The sequence below is a fragment of the Eptatretus burgeri genome, chromosome 2 (genome assembly GCF_056783735.1).
Source record: "Eptatretus burgeri isolate ZD-2024b chromosome 2, Ebu_testis_v1, whole genome shotgun sequence".
NCBI classification, from domain to species: domain Eukaryota; kingdom Metazoa; phylum Chordata; class Myxini; order Myxiniformes; family Myxinidae; genus Eptatretus; species Eptatretus burgeri.
The window spans coordinates 147,806,166-147,832,510 of NC_140962.1; the positions used below are offsets into that span (position 1 = coordinate 147,806,166).

Here is a 26,345-nt window from a genome sequence, read left to right on the forward strand (position 1 = left end):
CCAAGCTAGACATCGAAGTGTGAACATCCTCGTCATGCCCAAGAAAAGTTTGAAGAATGCTGCAAATAAGTGTCCTGGCCGTGGCCGTGGACGCTGACGCAAGGACGATCCATTATACCGACGTCTTTCAGCCTATGAGTAACTTAAAAGTAACGTCTGTCGATGTGTGGCAACGATCGCTTAACGTGCCAACAACACGTTAATCATAGGTTAGAAATAAGTTTCAGGTACGCTAAACATTACCTCGGCGTGTCTCAACTTATGATTAACTTACAAGTAGCATGTGTTGACGTCTGTCAACGATCGCAGACCGTGCATACAACTTGTGGCCAGCGTAGTGGAACGTGTGAGTCATACGCCGGCATACGTCGTGAAATTTCAAGCATGAAAACATTTGAGGACAACCAAAAAGTACAACGTTTAAAGCCAACGTACAACGACGTATGGCAGTGTTTTTCAGCGTGCTCTCAATGTTATCAAAACTTACCCATAACGTATTCAACGTGTGCCAGCGTTTTAGAAAAAAAATTCAAAAATCGGCATACGTTGGCTAAAACGTCAAGGTGTGACCGGGCCTTTAACTATGAGGACAATTACTATGTAATGCACACAGAGATAAATTCGAGTGCCTCATCGTCTCAGAAACCACTCCATAACCACCTGCACCTCCCAGACCTGGATGTAAACATTTATTTAAGTTCTTTATTAATCTATTTAGTTATTATGTACTTAATATTTATTTGGAAGAATCCGTATTTACACTTTTACTGTCTTTACTTTAGTTAGAGATAGAAACATATTAGCACGTGAAATTTCCAAACAGAAATGCGTCTTCAATCTATACCATTATGCCGATGGGAAAATCGTTTTCGATTTACGTTTTTTTCGTTTTACATTGAGTTTTTTTAAGAACGCATCACAAGCCAAAATCAAAGAGTCTGCACACACGGTTTTAAATTATGAATATATAAATAACATTTTAAAAGATTACTTTTACCTCCAGTATACTGTACTTGGTTTCATTTCTCTCTTTCATTGCCACCATTTTTCTGCTTTGAAAGGAATTTATGTGAATCACAGCAACATTTAGATTAATTTATAATCTTGTTTTCTCACAAAGCAACAAATAAAGATCAATTTCCTTCAACCTCTCTTTATTCAGTTCTTGTCTATGAACATTATTCTTGTGTATGTACAACTTGTGCAGAATTATTCTTGTGTATGTACAACTTGTGCAGAAGTGGAAAACACTGTTCTAATCATTCTCTTCTTGCCTTTTCAGGGATGCAAAAGCTATATCAACAGGTAGGTCCTGGAATCATTTTTTTCATGTCCTGTTCTTTTACTATCACATCAGACAGACCATCGAAGCTGGAGGTCCAAAGGCCGCTCTAAATGGCGAAACGATCTCCTAATTCTGACTGCAGTCTTAATTATCTTAATTACCTCTTCCAACGAAGTTGATGGAGTTTGTTTTCACTCCTGCCTGATTGTCTGTTTGTTTGTCTGTGAACAGGATATCTCAAAAAGTTGTGGACGGACTTTAAATGAAATTTGGTGGACATGTTGGGTGTGTGAAAAGGACGAAATGATTAGAATTTGCTGAAGATATGGATATAGATCTGGACATTAGCATTTTAAAAGTGATTGTTCACCATTGAGAGATTGGGCTAAAAACTATATATAGCACGATGTCTCAAAATGTTATGGATGTATTTGTTTGAAACTTGGTAGTGAGTTGTCTCGGTGATGAGAACAAGCTGATTAGATTTTGGAGGTCCGGATCCAGATCTGGCCTACCAATGTTATACAAAACGTAAAAGGTTCAGACTTTCAGCGCAATGTGCTCTTTTGAGCACAGCTGTAGTTTTCATTGCATTAAAAAAAAGAAATGCAAAACCCCAATGATCACCCAAATGAAAGCTGAACCTGTCTGTTGGTCATGCGCATATGCAAAAAGACACAAAGATGTTTCTTGTAATTAAAATGGGTTTATGTACAATGTATCCAGGGAAAAGGGTAGACAAGACACAATGAGTACACTAACAGAACAATGTACACATGGTCGACATTTTTTGTCTTAACCCTGATGGAGTATTGCTCTCTCCTCTGAGCTGGTGCTCCTGCCTCTCACCTTTCTTGGCTTCAAGCTGTGGAAACCAAGGCATTTAGGATTATTGTTATTTCCTGCGACGAGGCTGAGTCTTTCGGTCTCTCACTCTCTCGCCGAAGGCAGGTTGGCGGTCTTTCTGTCTTCTCCCGTCTCCTCTACGTCCTCACCCCCACCCCCCCCATTCTATCTGAGATATGTACCCACTATATTTCTGCAGGGTGCTCAAGGTCTATCAGCAACCGCCTTCTGGTAAAACTACCAAAATTAAGAATCACTGCTGACCTTCATTCTTTCATTCCTCTTTTTCCCCACCATTGGAACAAACTCCCACACTCTCTTCAAACCCACTCTTCAAAACAGCTGTTCACCACCATCTTTTATCTTCCCTCATCCAAAACCATGATCTTTTCTCTCCCAGTTAATCCATCCCAAAACCCACCTCCTTCAAATTCCCTGCTTTCCTTCCTGAAAGTCCCTGTCGTGTAAGTACCTGAAAATCCCGTAGTGTCCATCTTGTTTACCCCATGTACCCCACCCCATCCCTCTCCCTTCCACAGATCTCCTCATGTCTCTGTTCCCCACTGTTTTATCCTTCTCTCTCTCCCGCCCCTCTTCTCTCCTGCTCCATTTGTTGTACATTCTGTGTGTTCGCTCTCATACAAGCCTCGACGGTGGATAGAAAACAAACCCCCAAAAAATTTAAGTTTGTGAATTTTCCTGTCATTCTCATTATTTCCTCATTTTAAGTTTAAACTAAAGCGAAGTCGAGGGCGTGCCATCACAAGTCCCTTCACTTCCCATCTTAAGGAAAGTTGAAAGATAGGAAAAAGTTCCATCAGGAATGATCCAATATCAAATTTTGAGTTAAAAAATGTTTTCCCATTTTGACCCTTGTGACCATGCCTGGTGTTGGCTTTATGGTTAGGGTGGTGGGCTTTGGATCCAAGGGTCCTGAGTTCAAATCCCACGCAACTGTTGAATTAATACCAGGTGAGGTTAACTCAGCCTGTCATCCTTCTGAGGTTGGCAAATTGAGTGCCAGCATGCTGGTATACTGTGTCGGAGTGGCGACCGGTCCAGGATTGTACTCAATAGCCAAGGAGACTGCTTCGACAGCACCAACGCTCTGCATGGAGTATGGTCCCAACCTCCTCCTCCTCCACCTTGTGACCAGAATTCCCCAGCCCTTGGGGCATGGATCAGTGGTCAAACCCAAACATTGTTGCATATCTCATGTGTCTCCCAATACTGATTGCATGCAGAAAGTTTAATTTTAAAATGTTTAAAACTGTGCCAGTAATTGAACTTTTCAGTTTTGACCTTTTGACCCTGCTTTATTGAGTAGGGCTAAAATGACACGGCTCTGACACCTTCTTGCCATTTGGTGATCATTAAATTAAATTTCACTCAATAATAGTTGATGATATAAATATTGAGCAAAAGGTCAGGGTCATCTCCCAGAACATTTGGAGAAGCCTTGTTACTGTCCAGCACAAAGCCTTACTTTCTAAATTCTCCACCAATGTGAATCGGGGAGCTTTGAATGATTATCCAATCTATATTTGAGAGTTGAAGAACGAGTTTTAAGAACAACATTATTCTCTGTTGTTTGTGGCATCCCCTGTCGGCAACTCTTGAAAAAATAAATTGTTGGTCAGCTCCCTGGAAGAAATGTTTTAACACAGAGAAGTTCTAATCAGCTAACAACTCACTCTATCCCTCCATATGATTGGCTGTCAAACAAGATGCACTTTACTTCTCTGACTAACCACCAGAAAGATACAGTCCCTCGAATTCTTCACCTCTTTATCTGTCACAACCTGTCTTGTGTGGTTGTGACATCATATCTCGAAATTGCCTTTGAAGGTTAGATGTCACCCTGGTATTCTCTGCATACATGTCCATTTGCCTGAGGTCTATTTTACATAGGTAATCGTTAGGTGCTGCGAAGGTGGAACCTGAGAGTGCTATGTGGTTTTCGTTATGATTCCACTTGTGCTCCACCATTCTGTCCACAAGATAAATTCAGTTATAACGTACACACAGAGACAGAGCAATCTTTTGACCTTCCTTGTATTCATTGGAACTGAATTTTGAAACAACCAATAAATCTTTTTGTGTTTTGGATTGAAAAGATATTCATTGCAGCCCTATAGTGTGAGCAGAAGAATCCGGATCCATGAGAGAACGCGACACAGTACTTCTCGACATCTCTAGATTCACCATATACAATGCCTTCAGCAGAAGGAAGATTCAGTGTGGCTCACACTCTGGAATGATACACATGCTTACTTATCATACTTAGGAAAATGGAGACGTGGCCCTTGTCTTTAACCGGCTGCTCATACCTGGAATTTGACGGACGTTTGCAAGAATTTGGAATTTTGATGATAGAACTCACCAATGTTTTGTTGAAAGACACTGTAACATATTTAATGTCCCCAACTTGTGTCATCAGATGGGTCCCTTGCTTATTGTACATCCGATGGGCACACACTTTGTAAAACAACTTCCCTGGATTTGAATCGGCATTCCAACAGTTTATAGTTTCATTGAAAATAAAACCCAGATTGAACAGCTCAAATGTAAATGAGAAGGGCAAACGGTAGAGGGCATACATCCACCATGCAATTCCTGATACACGAGAACGTATGGGGCCCAATATATTTTGAGATATCGCGCTGTGTATCGTGTCGGGCCTCACCTCTCAATATTGAAGAATCACTTTAGAAATTAAATAATTATCGTATCCAGATCCAGATTCGGATCTTCACCAAAATCGAAACAATTCGTCGTGGTCACACACCCAACCTGCCCACCAAGTTTCATTCAAATCCATCAACAAATTTTTGAGATATCCTGTTATATATTAGTTTAGCCTGATCTCTCAATGATGAAGAATCACTAAAAAAAGTTGTCAGATCCGGATCTTCACCAAAATCGAATAAATTCTTCCTTGTCACTCACGCAATGTGTCCACTAAGTTTCATTCGAATCCTTGACAACTTTTTGAGATACTGTGCTATATATATAGTTTTAGGCCCTATCTCTCAATGGTGAAGAATCACTTTAAAATTCTAGTAATCGGATCTGGATCCGGATCTTTACCCAAATCTAATTAGTTTGACCTTGTCACACACCGAAACTGTCCACAACTTTTTGAGATATCCTGCACGAACTTAAACAGACAGAAAGGGGTGAAAACATAACCTCCTTCACCTTCGGTGGCAGAGGTAAAGAACTTTCTTGTGAGTCCACTTAAAAATAACCATGGTTTTACAACTCTGATTGTAATTCCTTCATCCCATCCTTCAGTCTGCTCAAAGAGGGACAGGATTATATTATATTATTTTAAACTTTACACTCTATTTGTATAATCTACTCGTATGCTTACAAACTGCTATTCTACCTCCACGAGTTCACCTATTGTGAAATATGTTTTTGTCTTATCATAAAATTAACTTGATCTGCCATTCTGAACTCACCTGTTACCTCTTTAATCCTACGTAGGCTGGAGCTTGGTTCGATGTTTCCAAGATTGAATTAAATTTCGACAAGAAGGTCACAAAACCCTCCAAAAATGGTGATGTTGAAACGTCCATTTCATTGGAACCTTTTGTTGGACAGAACAAGTGAGTGAATACAAAGAAATATAAATGATTAAGGTTCAGGTGATTTGTTATCCTCAAGCTCTGCATTGTTTAGCCCAAAATCACATACTTATTTTATTATTTCCTTTATACTCCACAAACCTCCTCTTTTGGAATATTTTGTGAGGACAAGAGTGTTTTTTTTACAACATTCCAAAATGGTGGAAGTTGCCCATTTGAGTTGGAAATCAGAGTTTCCCTTGCAAGAAACTTCTACACAGGAGACCATTCGGCCCATGAAGCATGCACAATGGTTGCAAACCTATGGTCGTTTGTCCATGCTCTGTCCTTTCTATATGCCGAGCATCACGTAAAGGAGGTAGCACATACCATTTCATGTAATTGGTATGACTATGATGGAGTTCAAACCACTTCCCTCCCAGACCTAGAGCATACACTCTTAAACCTTACTCCACCAAGTCTGGTGGTAGGACTGAAGAACAGGTCCTGAGGATTAGAAGACTTGTGTCATCGCAGCAGTTGTTGTGTGGAGGTGTCAAGCTGTGAAGAAACTTCTCAAGATGACTATGCCATCTATAAACTTCCACCCTGGTGTTGCACAGGCAGCGAAATTCATCAATGGAATGTGTGTGTGTGTGTGTGCCACCCCTCGAATGGACGTTAAACTGAGGATCCCGTCTGCTACCATTAATTGGTGGATCACACACGTCTAGGATCACGACGGGAGAGCTGAAATTGAATTTGGGAGGAAATTTTCTCGTTTAACTGGAAACGTGGTCAAAATATTATTTCTTTCACGTGAAATTTCATTGTCTGTGGCTAAATGAACAATAAAGGTTCTTCTTTACCATAATGGATCTCTCATGATGTGTGTTGGTCTCATCATTCTCACCACATTTGCTGTCGGTCACGCTCCAGCCTTCTTCTTCGTTCGTATTCAGCACAAGACTGCGGGGTCGCATTATTGGTTGAGGGCACGGCTGTGCCACTGATGCAGTGCCCCCTGCTGCTGGTTAGGACAGGAACTTGGCATTTAGCCATGGTGTAGGCGATAGCTCGCCTCCTCTTCGAAAAGGACACCATGGGATCTTTATCATCCACGAACACATGCTCGCAGACGGGACGCCTGTTTAATGGGACGGCACACACATTGATGAATCACACTGCCTGTGAAACACCAGGATGACAGTGTATAGCTGGGTCGGGATTCAAACCTAGGCTAGATAGCTTAGAAGCGAGTGTGCACACCTCTCGGCAATCCTGTCAGCCCCACGCTCCAGTGATGGAAACCATTCTGCCACACCTGTGGAATTGCTTTGAGATGTTGATTTTTGTTTAGCTTCTCTTGTGGAATTTGCAAAATTAGGTTTTTCATTGGAAAACAATTCCCTGGGAATGTGATATGTATGACAAAGGAAATGTAATGAAAGAGTGTATTCCGAATAACTCGAAATTGATAACTTATATTAACTCGAGAGTTCGTAGGACACCTTACCCTACACAGTCTTGCGAAAATAGACATGGGAAGGGTCTTTTAAAGTCTTGCTTTGCGTTTCTGAGTACGATCTATATTTCTGATCACAAGCCGTTATTTTGTCTGAATCTCGACATCGCTCCACTCTGAGAGCATGAGAAGCAAATTTGATTTGTTGAGATGGCGTAAGATTTTATTGAAGTACTGCTTAACTGAAGGTCTTTGGAAGTGGAAAGAAAATTTGCATTGGACGGTGTTCAAGTACATTAATCAACCGAAATAAAATTAACGTTTTAAAAGGTGAATAGAAAAAAAAACAACTACATTTTTTTGGCCGCCGTTGATAAAGTTTACTCTTTTACATCACGTCATTTAACATGTTAAATTAGTTATTTGTGCTTGTTGTTTGTGTCCTTTATGACATCCCTGTTTGGAATTATTTCCTGTTTAGAATTATTTTTACTTTGTTTGACTGCCAGGCAGGCAGGCAGAGTAAAAATAATATCTTACTCCTCTCTCGGCATACATATGCGATCGGGAGAAATTCAGAGCCAAAGTACTGTGAAACTGCAGGTTTGTGTTCCGATTCACATGCTGATTCATGTTCTACAGTGTTCAAAACATAACATTCCATTGAAATTAAGTAGTTCCTCCATCCTAGACTGATGTCTTTCGACAGACAGACAGGGTGAACCACATACTTAACCCTCCTCGGGAAATAACACATATGTATCTTACCTTGTATATTGTAACAGCCGTAGCCCATAGCAGTTACCCGGTTCAAGTTCCCTGGGTGGTGTTAAAACGACCACAACCACCAGCAAGATCCACAACCCCAAGCAAGTTCCCGGACCTGTTCGTCACATTACAATACTCGTTGGGACTGTGTCAATGACTGACTGTTGAGCCGATAGGCACTTGTGACCTTCCTAATCTCGGCGAGCAAACGTGAGCGCTCTGAACTGGAAGGAGCCAGCTTGTTTAACAATATCAAAATCACCCAATGAGATCACTACAATGAGCTGAATCCAACCCTGAGCCCAGGTACATTTATTTAATGATTAAATGGCATGGGAGAAGGATTACATGAAGCAGCTCCAGTACACTCAGATTTGTACACTCAGAGACTCAGGCATTCTCCACCCTTCTGCGCGACAGTCATTCCGACAAACAGCTGCCTCTCCTCTGGAGGTAATTGTCGCTCTTCAGACTTTCACGTCTCTCTTTCAGAGCAGCAGAGCTTATCTGGGTGAGATGCCTGGCCAACTGACAACTGCACATGAGATAACTGACGATCAGGCCTCATGCTGTGCCACATGAGCTCCCATGGTGAAGTGAATTGCCTATTTCCTCAATGCAGTTTTCCCCCCATCAATCAGCTCCTGTGGTGAGGGGAATGGTCGGTTATCTCAATGTAGATTCGCCTCACTTATGCATGCCCATGGCCTGAGCTGCAAAGCTCTCATGTGCACTTTGAAGAGACATGTAAACAGAAGATAAGAACATTGAAAATGCACAGCCAGAGGTTTGAATAGGGGAGGACGAACAGTTGGAAAGGAAAATCACACGTCTCCCTATACGTACTCAACACATGCCCATTGCACAAATTGTACGTCACACGTATCTCACCAAATGTTAAGAAATAACTATCACTTTAAACAGTTTTATTAACCCCTAAAGACCATTCCCATAACACTACCCCCATCTTCCTCCTTCAGCCTCTCCTGAGGCTGTGCTAAAAAGTGGGAGCAGCATTGGGGTCTGACCATAAAGGACAACCACTACCTGATTCTACACCCGCATGCACAAGATTTCAAAAAGCGTTCATTCTTACGTTGCCGTGTTGTGTCAATAAGGCGACTCACTCATCTGCCATGCACACACTTGTACATCTATATCCGGATGTAATTTAAACAATATGTGCTTGAAAAAGGGGGAGATTCACAAGGAGGGCCTCTCCTTTCTCTAAAATGTTTCAACTTAATAAGGTCCCTGGCCCCTCTTACCTGGTATAAGATCCCATCTCTAATCCACTGAAGTACTTGAAATGGCCTGGAGGCCCCAAAAAAATTGTACAATTAAGTGTCTTTTTTGCCCTGGAGGAACCACAAAATGACTTATTGGCCTGGTTGGTCCACATGATATCTTTTTGGCCCAAGTAGCCCATAAATGAGTCTTCTTGGCACACGTGGCCCCAAAAGAAGTCTTCTTGGCTCATAAACAATTCCTTTTAGCCCATATGGCCCCCTAAACAAGTGACAATGCAGTGGATGGCAAACAAAAGAGCAAGCAGGGGGCATGGCTCACTTGCAAACGACATGCAGGTGAGTGGCTGCAGATGGTACAAGGCAAAAGAGCATATGGGAGCATCAGGTGGGCCGGCTGGCTTCAGCCTAATCCTATCCGAGACAGGGCCAGCCCGAGATCAAATAATGCCCAGGCAAGGGGTGTATTTGACACCCTACTCTCCATTTGTTCAACTTTTGAATAACTTATTAGGGGGTATCAAGGGCAGGCAGTATTGGGGGGGGGGTTGGGAGGGTAGGCATTGGTGAGGCATTAGAGAGGGCAGGCAGTGGTGGTGGGGTATTGAGGGCAGGTAGTGCTAAGGGGGTAGCAAGGGCCACCAGTGGTGGTGGGAGGGGAGCAAGGGCAGTCAGTGGTGAGGGGTAGCGAGGGTAGGCAGTGGTGATAGGGTAGGGAGTGTAGGTAGTGATGAGGGTGCAGCAATAGAGATAGGTAGCAATGAGGCCAAGGAGACAGTTTTTTTTTGGTCAGGAACCTATTCAATAGAGTATGTAGATTAAATTATTCATTTTTATTGGAAAGATCATAAACATGGAGTTGAGTGCACTTTCGAAGAAGCAGCGGTTAGGGATATTGAAGGAAGGTTAAATGATAGTGTCATGTCAGAGGAGGAAGATGTTGGTTGTGGTACACCTTGCTGGTAATCTTCACTGATATTCTCCTAAGATTTGGAAATGGAATATATTTTCTGAGCAGGGGCGACCCGGGGAGAGGGTGGGTGGGAAGGAGAGCTTGGTGAGCTTTTCCCGGTGGTGGTTTCAGGACGTGTGGACATTGAAAAGCTATGGAGGTAATAGTCTCATGCTGGTTATCTTTTGCCTTTGGACTTGCGGCAACACTTATGCCTGATCCACATCCCTGATCCACATCCTCACCTCAGAGCTCCGACTCTGCCCAGGGAAGGAGGGGTTCCCCCCTATCCAATCACGGATGGCCAGCATATCACCCCACGAAACCGTGTCCAATCAGGACAAAGACTCCCTCAGGACAGACCCTCCCACCTCACGTGAGGAATGAATAACAGTGGGGGCGATCCGGCTGGCAGGAAAAAGAAGCCTCATCGCCTTGTTTGTCCTCGCTTTGCCTGCCGGCATTCTCGTCTTGCTGCTGGTGTTCTCGTCTTGCCCGCAAGTGCTCCTCTCGTCTCGTCCATTCTCGTGCTGGCTGGCGTCCGTTGCATCATTCCTGATCCCTAGTGCTTGGTGCGGCGACGAAGGTGTGGGTTCAAGTCCCCCCGCACCCCCCGCCACAAAACAGCTCGTCTCGACCAGACCGCACGAGGCGGAAAGGTGCCCGACCGAACTCTTATCCTCAGCTCGCCTTCCCTCCCGAGCTGAAGGGTCAAATAAAGGCCAGCCGGCCCCATTTCTTTTGGGTGTATGTGTGTGTCTGTAGCCCCCGCCCTGCAAGTAGAGACTGTTAAGTGCCTGTGTTCATTGTACATTGCATTATATTCGTGAGAAGTCTGCTCTGTGTTTCCCTCCCTATTGTAAATAAACCCTGTTAAATGTTCCAGTTCGTTGTCTGTGTTTTCTTTCATTGGCCGAGCATGGTTTGGGCTTGAGAAATAGTGAGGCCATCTGTGCTGTAAGTTGTTATTTGGTCCAGCGTGGCTTTGGTAATTTCCGTTCGGTTACGGCGGATCTGAGTCGGTGATCGCGACTCGGTTCGGACAAAGTTGGCAAGGGTGTGGCTTCCCCGGAAGTTAGACGGCATGGATACTTGGGTAAATTGGATTAGACGAGTGGACCCGACCTCCTGCCATCGAAATATTGGCGAGCATAGTCCTTTAAGCGACCCATCGACTCTGGAGTTATCTGCGGTGACGACCTTTCAATTCCGGTGTTTGGTGGGAGACGGCCTGACTGCTCCATCTCGCGGTTGTCATCGCCACCGACCCCAAACCAATCAGAATTTTTATCAATCAGATGGACCTTTGTACGGCACCAATTGGATGGACACTTGTACGGCATCAATCGGATGGACATTTTTAAGTCAACAATCAGATGGACGTAAAGCCAAAGGACTTGGCTGACAGTGTTGGTTGTTGCTGGATGTTCAAGTTCTTACGAGATTCTGCATAAAGAGTTGAGTGAACACCGGCATGCTGAACAATTTAAAAGTTCCTGTTGCTTTCATTTGAGTAATCTGCATTGTCATGGTGACTTGTCCAGGATTCGTAATAATTGCAACCTCAAAAGGTTTCTCCACTTCTCTGGATGAATGAAAACCCAACCCCCCTCTTAATTACCTCTCACACAGTACATTGAAATCGATAATTGCACGAGATCCCAAGGATTATCCTTTCTCGAACTCTCTTATCTCCGGCATTTGTAATTGTTCATCATTTTCGTCTGAATGATGAGTTAGACATAACATAAGAGTACACATTACCTTCAATGAAGTCCAAATATCGTTTGGCAAGAGAAGTGAGAATAATTATGTTTTGTTCAGAGAAGGCTTGAAGGATCAATGGAGTAAGTGATTTGATATCAAGAGAGATAATGTGAGGGAAAATTAATACTGTTACGTTTCTGGGTGGGGGGGGAGGGAGGAACGGGGGGGGGGGCTGGGGGGGTTAAATATTACCATTATGCAGATAGGAATGTATAGAGTAGCATGGTCCGTATGAGACTAGTTCGCCTATCTTTATGTAAGAAGTGGGGAAATGTTAGTTTAAGAATTGTCTTGAATGAACGTGCACCATACAGGGGGTGGTGTGTGGTAAAAGATAGTCAGGGATCATGGTGAAGGGAGTTGTGCGTATAACACTATAACCTCCATGAGTCTCTGTCAACCTCGACTGGGAGCACCCGGAGACTTTGCACGAGCAAGACTGGGCAGAGTTTAGATGCCTCCTAAGTGGTGGAACATTGCCCGGGGATAAGAGGCAGGAGCTGAATTGGGCTGGTGGGGAGAGTCGGTGAAGCCCGTCGAAGCTTGAGGAGAGAACAATCGATATCTGAGGATATTGGGTTGGTCTGAGTAGAAAGAATAATTTGAGAGTTTTGAGGAGGTCATCCTGCCTGCCTCTGCCTGTTTACTCACCCCTTGTCCATTCGTCGACCTGCCCGTGTACTTCGTCTCCTCAAAGTACTGCTCCTCGTCCATCCTCATTGCCTGCTCGTGGCTGCCCCGTGCCTATGCTTCCACACGCTACAACTAGAGATGAGTCCCCCAGTTTTTTTCCCTTTCCCTGTCAGTGACTGAGTCTGGTGTGTGACGCTTTTCATTTCTTCGGATTCATTTTTATTCATGTTGTACATAATTATTTATTATCGATTCTGTGTCCCGCTTTCTTCCCCACCTCTTATTTTCGACTCCATGTCGTTTCTCTCCGCCGGTCAATCATCCCAAAGTGATTGTTTGTGGTTCGGGAATAAACCCGTTGCACTGAAAACCTTTAAGGTTCTTGCATCTCTCCTCATGATCCGCATGTGCATTGTCCACCATTAATTCAGAACATCTCCAAAGGAGTTAAACCGTTCAGTTCATCGTGTGATTTTAACCTCCCATCGGAAAGAGCTTGATGTTAGTTGAGCCGTCGATGCCACAATATTTTACATTTTCACCTTTTCCTGAATCTTCTTGTGCAATCTTATCTCTCTCTTACACTTGATGTTAACCTTTGTTTCAGTCTCCCTACTCTTGTTTTCCCACATCAAGCATTAAGGTTGTTCATTCCACTAATCTACACCAAACAAACTCGACACTTGTCTGAGAATTACAAATACCTCCTGCAAGATTGCACAGAAAAGTGAAGAACAACACAAAGAACAGAGCAAGGTCTCCCCTCCCCACCCGTAACACACTGCTGTGTCACGGCACAAAGATATTTTGAAATTTTTCAAAATTGAAGAAGAATCATCAACTCAGAAAAGAGTCTGAAGGGGAAGTTTAGAGTCTGACCTTTCAACAACTGCAACTAGAACAGGCACTCAGTAGAGCGCATACCTTCGCCAACGCTACATTTTGCCCCCCCCCCCCAGAAACCGTTGATTGTGAGCGTATTTAATCCCATACCACATCTGCCATCTCATATCTGTTATGATGGCTTAAAAACATTAAATTTCCTGCTGTTTGACACTGATTCACGGATATTGTACAATTTCTGTATGAACTCCCTGACCTTTTTGGGTGTCGGTGTCAAATCAATCTGATGGCTATTGGTCACATTGTAAGAAATCAAATATTACACATCACAGGATAGGGAATTGAATTCTAAGCATTTTCAATCTACTTACATGCAAATTGTATAAGAATTGACCGCGTTATCATAATAAAGGTCATTGACCCCCCTGACCTTTGACCCAAACCGCTAACAAAGGTAATGACGTCATTGTGTCATATCCTATATCACAAGATTGGGCATTGAATTCACAACATTTTGGCATTGGTTGCATGCAAATTGGATAAAAATCGACCGCACTCTGGCAAAATGACGATTTTGACCTTTTCATGACCTCGACCTTGACCTTTGTATTCTTAATTTTGTAATTGGTATTAGAGTGTGGGGAACACAACAGTCAACATTTTGGTGTTGGTTTCATGCAAATCGGATAAGAATTGACTGTGTTATCAGTAAAACCGCACATTTTGCAATGTCGTGACCCCCCCTGACCTTTGATTCCCAACCGCTAATAAGGGTTATTACGTCATTATGTCATGTCACATATCACAAGATGGGGCATTGAATTCTGAACATTTTGGCATTAGTTGCATGCAAATTTGATACAAATTGGCTGCGCTATGGTAAAAAGACGATTTTGACCTTTTCATGACTTTGACCTTTGACGCGATCGCTCCCAAAATCTAATCAAATGGTCCTCGGATAATAACCAATCATCCCACCAAATTTGCTGCGATTCAGTTATATACTTTTGGAGTTATGCGAATAACAAACAAACAAACAAACAAACAAACAAACAAACACACATATTCACAAATAAATAAATAAATAAATGCACAGCGATCAAAACATAACCTTCGCAACAAAGTTTGCGAAGGTAATAAACCTGAGACTCGGTTTTTGACTATTTTATCAGTTTGTGGTGATTTCTCATTTTCATGTCCTGTCGTTTGTATCAGTAATGGGTGACACAGTGATGGAGTAGGACACACGACCTTCCTGTCCCACACAGAGAATATCATATCGTGTAGTGGGAGGGTTGGGGGTGTTCCAAAATATATTTTGCGTATGTAATATGTATATAGCAGTTCACTCACTCATTCGATCATGTTGATGCCTCAGATGACAGACAAACATCTCACAAAAGAAAACGCCTCTTCTGTCAAACTGGGTCCTGTGTGCTGTGTTCATGTTTTCCCATTTCATTAGTTTCCACATTCCTCAAACACTAACACACCCAGGGGTTTAAACCCTGTTTATATATTTATTTGTATTTTCCAATGTTCAGAATGAGCCAAGGGGAGATCAATCATATCCCAATCCAATTAATGACTGGATGGTTTGGGGACATTATCAACCCTTCCCAACAAACCAACGTACAAATCAGTTCATTCACTATTTACACCTGGACAAGCTGTTTCCCAATAAATGTAAAATTTTGTTTTATTTCTCCTTTTGGTTAAAACACATTTTATTAACATCAATGTATATTTATATTGGATTTTCTTCTGCCTCTCTGATGCCAAAGTGGTTTATACAGTAAAAGAATGCAGAATGACGTTCTATAAATTAATTCACCCTCAGGTAAAGAAACAAGAAAAACTACATTTTCTCTCTTTCTCATCTCATACCATAAACCACTGTGTGTTTGTCATAGGATGAACTAATCTCGGTCTCATCCCGAACAGACAGTTGCGGTGATCTTTGTCTTGTGTATTCATGTTTTTCCGAGTTCTGTTCTGCTCTCGTGGATTGATAACTTGAAGTAATTTCTCTGAATCAAAATCGAGGAAAGGATTCTAAACACCTGAGGAGGTACCTGTGAAGGTTTCATCTTCTTCACTGCAAGTGAGTCAAAGTTGAAATTTCTCTTTTTATCCATGACCAGTCTCGGTCGAACTTGTGCAGGTGTTTTGTAGTTTCCTGATGGTCCTGCTGTATCACAGGTTGGTGTGGTGTTTGTAAATATATAAATGTTTAGTGAAACATTAACTGAACTGTTTTATAAAACACAAGTTTGTTTGGTAATTACTCCACCACCGAAGGTGAGCAGAGATTATATTTTTACCCCTATCAGTCAATTTGTATGTTCGGGAGCACGATATCTCAAAAGTTTATGGACGGAATTGGACGAAACTGGGGAGACAGGTTGGGTGTGTGACAAGGATGAATAGGTTACATTTCGGTGAAGTTTCGAATCCAGATCCGGATACGAGAAAGTATTGAAATCTTTGAAAGTGATTTTTCACCATTGAGCGAGAGGGCCAAAATCGATATACAGTATAACAGGAGAACAAGCCGAGACGATTTTGGTTAAGGTTGGATGCAGTTCCGGCCTCACAATGAGATACAAAACTTAAACTGTTCAGCCTTCCGGAGGTATGCACTCCACTGAGTGATATTCTAGTTGCCTTTTGAATGAGTGGATCTTCTTGCCAATATCAACAATGGTCGAATTTCACCCCTGAATTTCAGTGTTCAACTCATTCAAGTGCTGGAAAATGTCACATAAGCTTTGCTTTGTGTGCTCGGCCTCATTATTGAAGCGGTCAGCCAAGGAGTAATTTTTGTCTCAGAAAAATTGAAATTTCCCATTTTGAGCAACGGAACACATGAAAGGACGTTTTCCACGAGAAAGCCAGCAGAACTTAGTGAAAGAGCAAATGCTGGTGCTCCGATCCCACTTCTTTGCACATCACAGGGAAGGGTCGAAAATTTGATTCCCTTGCCTTGATGAAGTTCACAATCCTTTAATCTCCTCTCCTTGTAAAGGCTGGAATGTCCCAAGGCAATCTTCTTGGCCCAGTCATATTCCTGATCTTCATCAGTGATCTCTCTGACTCTCTGGAAAATCCCATTTGTCTTTTTGCTAACAACTCCACCCTCTGCCGTGAGATCCCTCGTCCTTCATATTGTCAGAGAGCAGCCTCCACCCTCTCTTTTGACCTTCTTCAGACCTTCATGATAGTTTGCTTAATTTCCATCCATCTGGATTGGTGCTTTTTTTCTCCCACTCTATCCTCATCCTGAGACTTCATTGAATCTTCTGGGTGGGTTGAGGCAACAGCTTTTATCCTCTTCTGTGGTTTTCAATGAAGTCCACTTCAGGATCTGTTTAAACAGCTGGCTGAAACGAATGAATTGCATTTCCTGCATTTTAAACCAAATAACCTTCCAGGAACTGTAAGATAACATCCAGAAAAATAGGAGAACAAAGATGAAATAAAATTATAAACGACATTCTCATTTAGAGAACATATGAAGCAAACTAGACAAGGTAAAACCATTTTGTCAACATGCGACCAACACAATCAATAAATCAATTCACACACATGATAAGTAACCCCTGTTTTATAACAGTATACACATCTGAGAAGTGTGAACATGGAAAGATTAAAGTTTGTTTTTCACAACAGGTTCTGTTCCCCATTTCTCTGCTCATCAGTGAAAGGAATTTTGTGGAGCCTTTCACAGATGAACCTGTTACTTCGTGGAATACAATGATGGATGTACCATGGCTGTCTCATTTAATTTTCTTCATCACGGTGTGTTTCGTTCGAGTTATTATGTCCCTTTTAGACTCAAATAGCCATACATCTTAGAAGACGAGAAGATTGTTTTGTAAAAAATATTTCAAACATAATTTGGTGCAAAATACCCTGAATATGAATTAATCAGTCAGTCATGATTGACTTTCATAGCCAAATATGGATGCTCATGTTCCTCCATCAACCCCCTTCTGTTGAAACTCTCACACAAATCCAGAATCACTGCTCACCTTCACTCATTCGTTCCTCCATTTTTCTCACCTGTGGAACTAACTTCCACATTCACTTAAATCTCATTATTCCCTCCAAGACTTCAAGACTGCTGTTCACCACCACATTCTCAGATCATCGCCCATCCAAAACCATGATCTTTTCTACCCCTATTAGCCCCTCCCTTCCCAAGCCCACCTCTTTCCAAATTTCCTTCTTGTGAGATTGCTTCTGTATCCATCTTGTTCACCTGGTTAGGCCTCTTCTATCTCTAATTCCTCCCCACATCTCTTATTTGTCTCAGTCTCCTGCTATTTTGTCCCTCAGCCTTGCTCATGATGTTTCCTCCCTCTTTGTTCTGTTGCCTCTTGATCTGTTCTATGTTCTAACTCTTCCATGAGTCTTGAATTTGAATAAAAAACCCAAAGTTGTTTTCCTTCATCAAGGGAACTGCTAAAACATTTGAAGAAAATGGAAATTGATGACGAAGAATTTAAAATTATTGATAATATTCAATTTTTAGGATAATCATTATTCATTGGAAGAACAGATTCAAGACAATTAACATCACTACCTCCGCCACCAAAAGTGGAAGGAGGTTATGTATTCACCTCTGTTTGTTTGTTTGTTTGTTTGTCTGTGAACAGGATATCTCAAAAAGTAATGGACAGATTCAGCTGAAATTTGAAAGACATTTTGGGATGCCACTTGGAAGAATTGATTCAATTTTGATGAAGATCGGAATCGAGATCTGGGCAGAATAATTATTTAATTTTAACTGATTCTTCACCATTGAGAGATGTGCCTTAAAATGATACATGATATTTTAAAAAGTTGAGGATGGATTCGGATGAAATTTGATGGACAGGTTTTCAGTGTGACAAGTATGAAGTGATTAGATTCGGTGAAGATCTGGAACCGTTTGCGGAAATCATAATTTTTTCAGTGATTTTTCACCATTGAGAGATCGGGTCAAAACGATATATAGCACGATATCTCAAAAAGTTATTCACGGATTCGGATGAAACTTGGTGGGTGAGTTGAGGAGGTGACAAGAAGAGGCCAATTCGATTTTGGTTGAGGTCCAGATCCAGATCCGGCCTATCAGTGGTATACAAAACGTAAACTGTTTAATCTGGCGGAGGTTTGTACTCGACTGAGTGTTGTACTGTTTGTGTGTTTTGGGTTCACAGGTTTCGAGTTTTGGAGCAAAAAGTTCATCTCCATGTCCAGAAAATCAGTTCCTTCATCCGAATGGGATTTGCTGTGAATTTTGTCCTATTGGTGAGTCTTGATCTCAATTCCACTGTTATTTTACGGGCAGAACCTTTTACAGCAATTTTTACTGATTGTGTATTTGACAGGAACGTCCATGTACAAGCCTTGCCAAGTTCCTGGAAGCCATGCATTGTGCTTTCCTTGTATAATAGGGACGTCATACATGGACAAGGCCAACAACATGACAATGTGCAAGCAATGCAGTGTTTGTGACCCAGGTAAACAATTCCACTTCATATATTTTTAAACTTCATTACTCAAAGTGTGAGTACAACCACAACCAACGATTAAGTGAAGGAACCGTCCCTACCTGCATATTCATTTTTTGTCCACAACTCCGCTACACTTAATGTTTTAATAAACGATAGACAGTCGTGAAAGGTTAACTTCTCCTCCATAAGAAAAATAATAACATTGACAGAGGTTCTGGCATTTGTGGTGTCGACACTAACATGTGACCAAGTCAGGGAAATAGATCGCTGAGTGTTTTCTAAATCTGTGCTGGTGATGATGTTGATATCAGTATGTTGAAGTGGTGTGTCCATCATGGAGGACGTTTTGGTGAAAATCAAGGATTTGTATCTTGGTGGAAAGAGCGAGTTGGATGGGGTATAGAGGGGAGGGGGATTAGTTGGGAGAAAGAAGGATTTTTAGTCCCTGACAGGGTGTTTTGGGGTAGATAGTTTAGGTGCTGTCCTTCCATCTGTGCGTTTGTGCGTCGATCTGAAGCATCTATTCGACAACAACTGGATGATTTCAGCACATGTACATAATAACATTCACTACAAATGTAGTAGTTAATAATTTATTTATTTATTTTATACACATTACCATCTGCCTGACAGACATATGACCTGTATTTATTTATTTATTTATATATATTTTTTGATCTGCACTGCCAAACACAAGCTTGATTTATTTATTTATACCTTACCATCTCCATCCACAACATTCATATTTGCATTCTGGTATTCTACTCCAAAGCAGGTCCAGGACTGCCGAAGCAGTTTCTTGGATTGGGTTATAGTTTCTTGGCAGTTTAATAGCAGTTTGTTTTTGTAGCAGTTTCTTGCTTGGGTGGTTTGCCATTGCCTTCTCAGCAGTCGTTAAAGCAAGAATTTAGAATTTGTTTGTGGTGCCGGTGATAGATAGCCTACTCCTCACGAAGAATACCATTGGATCTTTGATGTCCACCAACTAAAGCCATTAGATGGGATGCCCAATTTAAAATCCTGACGTGGATTTTTCACCCACCTCTTAGTGATCGTTGAAGGATTCTTCCTGGTTGATTTTGGAATCCTATTCAACTTCAGGCAGAGTTTAACCTCTGTCCGATTCGGTTATTAAAAAAATCCTGCATAAAACCACCAACACTAATAACCAATGTCCACAGACAAGTCCTTTCTTGTGAACAATTTATTTTCTAATTCTATCCAACGTACACTTCTTGCCCTCGTACACTGCACACAATGAACTTGAGAATCCCTATTTGTTGCAATATTATTTGGTTCTATTTTATTTATTCTTACTTTTAGTTAACAGTTCAACCAACCTGATTGAGTTCACTTCCACATTACATCAGAGAGTTTTATTCTAACTTGGTACTTGGTCAGTCCCAAGGAGTACAAGCCACTGAGACGCTATACATCCTCACGTGCTTGCACTAAAACAATTTTACATTTCAAGGCATTTTATACCTCTGGGAGAGCGGTGGGAGTTGTTAAATCTAATTGCATACGTGTCTTCTAGGTTGGAAGCACACGACGTACATTTCAAGGCAAAGGTTTGCTGTTATCAGCCCAGGTCACACCGTTCCAGAACAAGACATTTTATCAACATTTAGGGAAAAAGACTCTTGGCCAAGAAGGCTGGCAATTAGACTTATAGCAGAAAACTTACATTTCTAAAACCCCATTTGTTACAATTTAGAATACATTAATATAATTTTTCCCCCACACTCCCCCGTTTTTTCCTTTTATAGAAAATTTGAATAATTATATCAAACATGATTACCATATCCCGTTCCTGAAGGAGAAAAGATTTTCATTACTCAAGTTCAATCAACAATGGCAGTGGGTGCTCATATTAGAAAATGAGTGCATTTCCATTTAGCAGCACCCAACAGGAAACACAGTCAAAGCACTCCTTGAGCTGAGGAGAAGGTAGATGTTGGCAAGTACGAGCTTGGGCCGGACACTGGGTTGAAGGAGACGAAAAGGACTCTCGAGGTGAACAAAGATCCAGCCCCAACAGAGCCTGGGGCCTCGCACCAGCAGTCCGTGCAATAAGGCCTGGTTTCACCCAGCGAGCTGTGCACGTTAGATGCCATCGCGGTGGCAGCACGAGCCCCCACCAGCACCCTTGAACACATGTTGCAGAGGACTTGCAGTGTGGAACTCCAGGCCTGTCGTACATTGTAGCAACCACAGCATGTTCATGATGTATTTGAAGAGCGGCAATCGAGAGTGTGGCTGAGAACATTCCTCCACGCAGGCACCACACAACGCTGACGTTAAGACTGCTCAACCTTCTCCTTAGTGGGTTTTTTCTTTCTTTTTCACATTACTCCATCTTATCTCCTCAGGAAGGGGCAGTTTCATGATCACGTGTTGAATGCCCAATCACCCAAATCTGGGTTCTCCCATCATGCAATCTTTGTGTGGAAGTCCTTTCCAAGCTTCATTTAGACGAAGTCATACATTGCATGGTTTAACTGCATTCAACACTCCGAAACAAACAAAATCAAAGTTAACATCGTTTAAACATCATCAGTAAACATCATGGGCTCATGTATTTCCACAAGACTGACAAAGGTTCTTCCATGTAAAACAAAGTCTTTATCAGGGTTCCAATTTGCGATCAATAATTCTTTTCACAAAAAATATTCCATCATTTATACCAAAATATGAAAGTTATCTATTTTCTTCAAGAACCGAATCAAAATCGATTTTGCACAGTTACCATTATAACATTCACATCTGCTAAACAATTTACAGTTTCATTCACAAATAGTTCCAGAGCAACTGCCATTTTATTATCTTTATTCAATTCCCAGTAACTATTCCCTATCCTCAATTAATAGATTAACAAGGGTTTTTTATGAGCTTAGTCTGAAAGTAACTAACACAGTTACCACACAACTCCCATTTGTTTACTGTTCCCCATGTTTATGCATGTGACAACAAACCCAGTGCATGCAAACATTATCATGAGTATCACTGATTGGTCATTTTGATCATAAGATTATCCCCATCACTACCATTACAGGTCAAAAACAAAACACCCCTGTGTGCAAGGTTATTATAATTCACAAAATAGATTCCCAAAATAATTCAAAGCTGAGTTGCACATTCTTACATTAATTCACAGGAGTAATTAAACAAGAGTAGTATGGCTGTCATCATCGTCACAGAGTGATTTTCTTTTGAAAGTCTTTCATGGACCCTCAGCTGTGCAAACCCCCATCTTGAGAGTTCCACTCCGCTCGGCCATCCTGATATCAAGTAGCCGAGTTGCAGAGCATCCATTTTGAAACAAGAACTTTGATAATATCGTTACAAAATTTTTCCAAACAGTTTAAACAACACCCAAATGCTAACGTTGTTTACATTAACCTGGTTAGTATCCATTTCTTTCATGTTGAAATGCAACTAAAATATCCCAAAAATAATGTTTAACCAATCTCTATCTCTGCACTGAATTCCATTGACATTTTAAATCTCTGACATTTTCCATCTATCCATTTCTCTCTCACCAAAACAGCAATATCTTGCCATTTTCCAACTCACATACACAAACTATCTATCACTTCCTCTGACCTTCTCATTATACTAATCCATTTTCTTTATCAAAACAATTAAATACAGTTTAAAAGTTGAACAAAAAAAATTGTCAAATCATTTGTCAAATTTGTCGTCAGGCGAATATCATTTAAATTGCAGCTCAAACACTCCGTCCACACATATAGCGAGAACCTTCCCAAACTTTAAGACAGTCTTGGGGAAGCATCTTAAACTTCAGATGAATAAAACATCCAATTTCTCTTAAACAACTTTTTGGTCATAACAATAAAATATTTTCTTTTAAAATCCATAAATCAAAAATAAAATCTTCAGCGTCTATTCAATTAAATCATGAATTTACTTTGACTAAATTGATCAAAGGGTTACACTGGCTTGTTTGCCATTGCCTTCCCAGCACTAGTTCATGCAACCTCAACATTCGCATATGAATAAAACAATACGTACAATTCAATTCTCCATCCGAGCGCATCATCTATTATCTGTGAATCGCCCCACATTCTAAACATCATCAAATCATTTTAAAAACTATTCCAAGTCACGTTTCTACATTTAAATCAACATCTTCCAAACATTTCTGACACGTCCTCAGAGCTTGCCCAGCACTCCACCTGCCGGGTTGAGTAATTAAAAATTATCACAATGCCAGTGAGAGCTCACCTCCCAAGACTTCACTTTAAACAGATTCAGTAGAGAGGGTGCGCCACAAACACCGCAACAAGGAACCTCTCCACATCTGGTGGGAAGAAAAAGAAAAAACTCAGACAGGCAAAACCCACAGCTTGTCTTGACCTGCAAAAACCCCATAAAATATCCTCCAAATCAATCACATTTCAACATCATTTTAAAGTCATTGCCAACAGCATGCACACTTCGACACAATAGCCCCCACCCTCTTGAATCTGCATATGAATTGAATTTCACAGCTAAAGCTAAGACAAGCACTGACTCAGTGGAGAGAACATGCCACCCCCCACAGATCCAGTGGAGGGGGCCAGCCTGCACAGTGCAGCTTATGACCTTCACGGGATAAACACAAAGCCAAGAATGCATAACATGCCACCCCAAACAGACCCACAGCTTAACTCAGCACGAGTCCGTCCTAAGACTGTCTTGCTGAGGTGGTTTTAATTATTTAATTTATTTTATGAATGTCCATCTCTTCACGCTTTATTTGTTGTAATATTATTATTTCTAACAAGACATTCATGTATCACATCGTCCAGCAATCTATAATTCCCTAGCGAGCTCACAATCGCTTCCAATTCAGACCCCCATTGAATTGAATTCACACTCACACACACACACACACACACACACACACACACACACACACACACACACACACACACACACACACACACACACACACACACACACACACACACACACACACACACACACACACACAACTGTGACCTTGGCATTATAAACACCAAACCACGAACAGCCAGGCTGTTTTAACTCTGCCTGAAGTTTCTTTAGTTGCTAAAATTTCGTCAAAATCCCCACAGAGCACGTTTCATTGCAATGAAATCTATTGGACTCACACAAGTTTCATTTTTCACTCACTCAGCAACACATGCATCTCAATGCAAATCACCAGCCACGCACCCAGCCGGTCAATCGTCTCCTACATTCTACAAATTTCACGGTCGACTTTCCCACATTTGGGGAAACCTCTCTCCTGAAGTGCAATTGGGAGGCCTCGCCCTGAGAATACTGCCTCAACGATCACAGTATCTCTCCTATCAGGTAAGTATCAAAGCAAACATATCTCACGCGTCCTCTGTGCGGTCTGTTGCATGTCGCTTCGTCATGCTCATTTAATTACTCCCCTCCATGTTCTTCTCCAGCACTTTTCTAAAATAACTACAGTACTTACCGTTTACTTTTAGATGGACTCCCTCCGCTACCTCTTCTTTCTATCAATAAAATTATCTGACAATGAACTTTTCTTTGTTCGAAATGTGTTACTTGCTGAGAGCGCTCTCCCTTACCTTCGCTCAAGCACTTGTTCCTCAAGGCACTGCCTCCGGCAGATTAAGCACCTCCGGTCATGAGCACTGCACCAACATCGGTTCGAATCCGGTTCACGGCACCAACTGACGTGGATTTTTCACCCACCTCATAGTGATCGTTGAAGGATTCTTCCTGGTTGATTGTGGAATCCTATTTAACTTCAGGCAGAGTTTAACCTTTGTCCAATTCGGTTATAAAAAAAAATCCTGCATAAAACCACCAACACTGATAACCATTGTCCATAGACAAGTCCTTTCTTGTGAACAATTTATTTTCTACTTCTATCCACCGTACACTTCTTGCCATCGTACACTGCACACAATGAACTTGAGAATCCCCATTTGTTGCAATATTATTTGGTTCTATTTTATTTATTCTTACTTTTAGTTTATAGTTAAACCAATCTGATTCAATTCACTTCCACATTACATCAGAGAGTTTTATTCTAACTTGGTACTTGGTCAGTCCCAAGGAGTACAAGCCACTGAGATGCGATACATCCTCACGTGCTTGCATTAAAACATTTTTACATTTCGAGGCATTTTATACCTCTGGGAGAGCGGTGGGAGTTGTTAAATCTAATTGCATACGTGTCTTCTAGGTTAGAAGCACACGACGTACATTTCAAGGCAAAGGTTTGCTGTTATCAGCCCAGGTCACACCGCTCCAGAACAAGACATTTTATCAACATTTAGGGCAAAAGACTCTTGGCCAAAAAGGACAGACAATTCGACTTATAGCATAAAACTTACATTTCTAAAACCCCATTTGTTACAATTTAGAATACATTAATATAATTTTTCCCACACAATCCATAACCACTATCCACATTCTATATTTATTACTTGCAAAATCGAAGATTTTTCAAGTATATTGGTCAGTCGATTTTGTTATTCTTTCTGTTTGTCTGTATGTTTGTCTGTTTGTCTGTCTGTTTGTCTGTTTATTGCCTACAGGTCATAATTTTAAACCGATCTTCACGAAACTTCACCACATGGTAGAGATGGTTTTCGAGAAGAAGGCTATTGCTGTTGAGGTCAAAAGCTCAAAAGGACAACATAGGCCCAAGGTGAACCACGAAGGTGGTGTTTTTAAAAGCCTCAATTTTCATCCCATGGACTTGAAATTTGAAGAGGATTTTCTTATGAGATCACTGAATTCTACTACCAATTATTTTTGAGGTCAACATAGGCCAACTTTCTAAAATTGTCGATTTTCATCTGATTGACTTGAAATTTGAAGAGCAGTAGCATGTTTGGTCACTGAATTCAACCACCAATTATTTTTGAGGTCAACATCGGCCAACTTTCTAAAATTGTCAATTTTCATCTGATTGACTTGAAATTTGAAGAGCAGTAGCATGTTTGGTCATTGAATTCAACCACCAATTATTTTTGAGGTCAAATTTGTGTCATGGATTTTGCAAGTATTGTGCAATGCATGACGTCTTCTCCTTGTATATTTATTAATTTACTGGCAAATACAACCCGTTGCTTTGCTGACGGTGACGTCAAGAGGGTGGGGGGGGTGGGGAGTGGAGGGAGAGAGAGGAAGAGAGGAAGAGAGGCGAGAAGGACTGGAGAATAGGGGGTCGGGGAGAGAGGAGGGAGAAGAGTATGAGGAGGGAGTGGAGTGGAGAGGAGAAAGGGGTTCGAGGGAATGGAAAGGGAGAGTGAAGAGGGAGGGGAGAAGATGGAGGGAAAGGAGGAAAGGGAAGGAAGGGAGGGAAAGGAGAGGACAGAGGGAAAGAAGGGGAGGGAGAGGGTATACGGAAGAGGGAGGGTAAGCAAGGAAGGGGTGAAGAAGGGAGGGGGGGTGGAAGTGGTGAGAGCATCGCTTCTCCAAACGGTGCT

General features: G+C 41.5%; 1 protein-coding gene across 1 annotated transcript in view; it reads left to right on the forward strand.

Annotated features, from left to right (window-relative positions):
- LOC147033489 (uncharacterized) overlaps positions 1–26,345 on the forward strand; it is an 87,831-nt gene that overhangs the window by 31,226 nt on the left and 30,260 nt on the right. Inside the window, exons 7-13 of the mRNA XM_085851615.1 lie at positions 1,283–1,305; positions 5,624–5,745; positions 6,643–6,736; positions 15,450–15,482; positions 17,051–17,179; positions 18,586–18,676; positions 18,757–18,888. Of these exons, the coding sequence (XP_085707741.1) occupies positions 1,283–1,305; positions 5,624–5,745; positions 6,643–6,736; positions 15,450–15,482; positions 17,051–17,179; positions 18,586–18,676; positions 18,757–18,888 (624 nt within the window). The remainder of the gene's footprint in view (positions 1–1,282; positions 1,306–5,623; positions 5,746–6,642; positions 6,737–15,449; positions 15,483–17,050; positions 17,180–18,585; positions 18,677–18,756; positions 18,889–26,345) is intronic.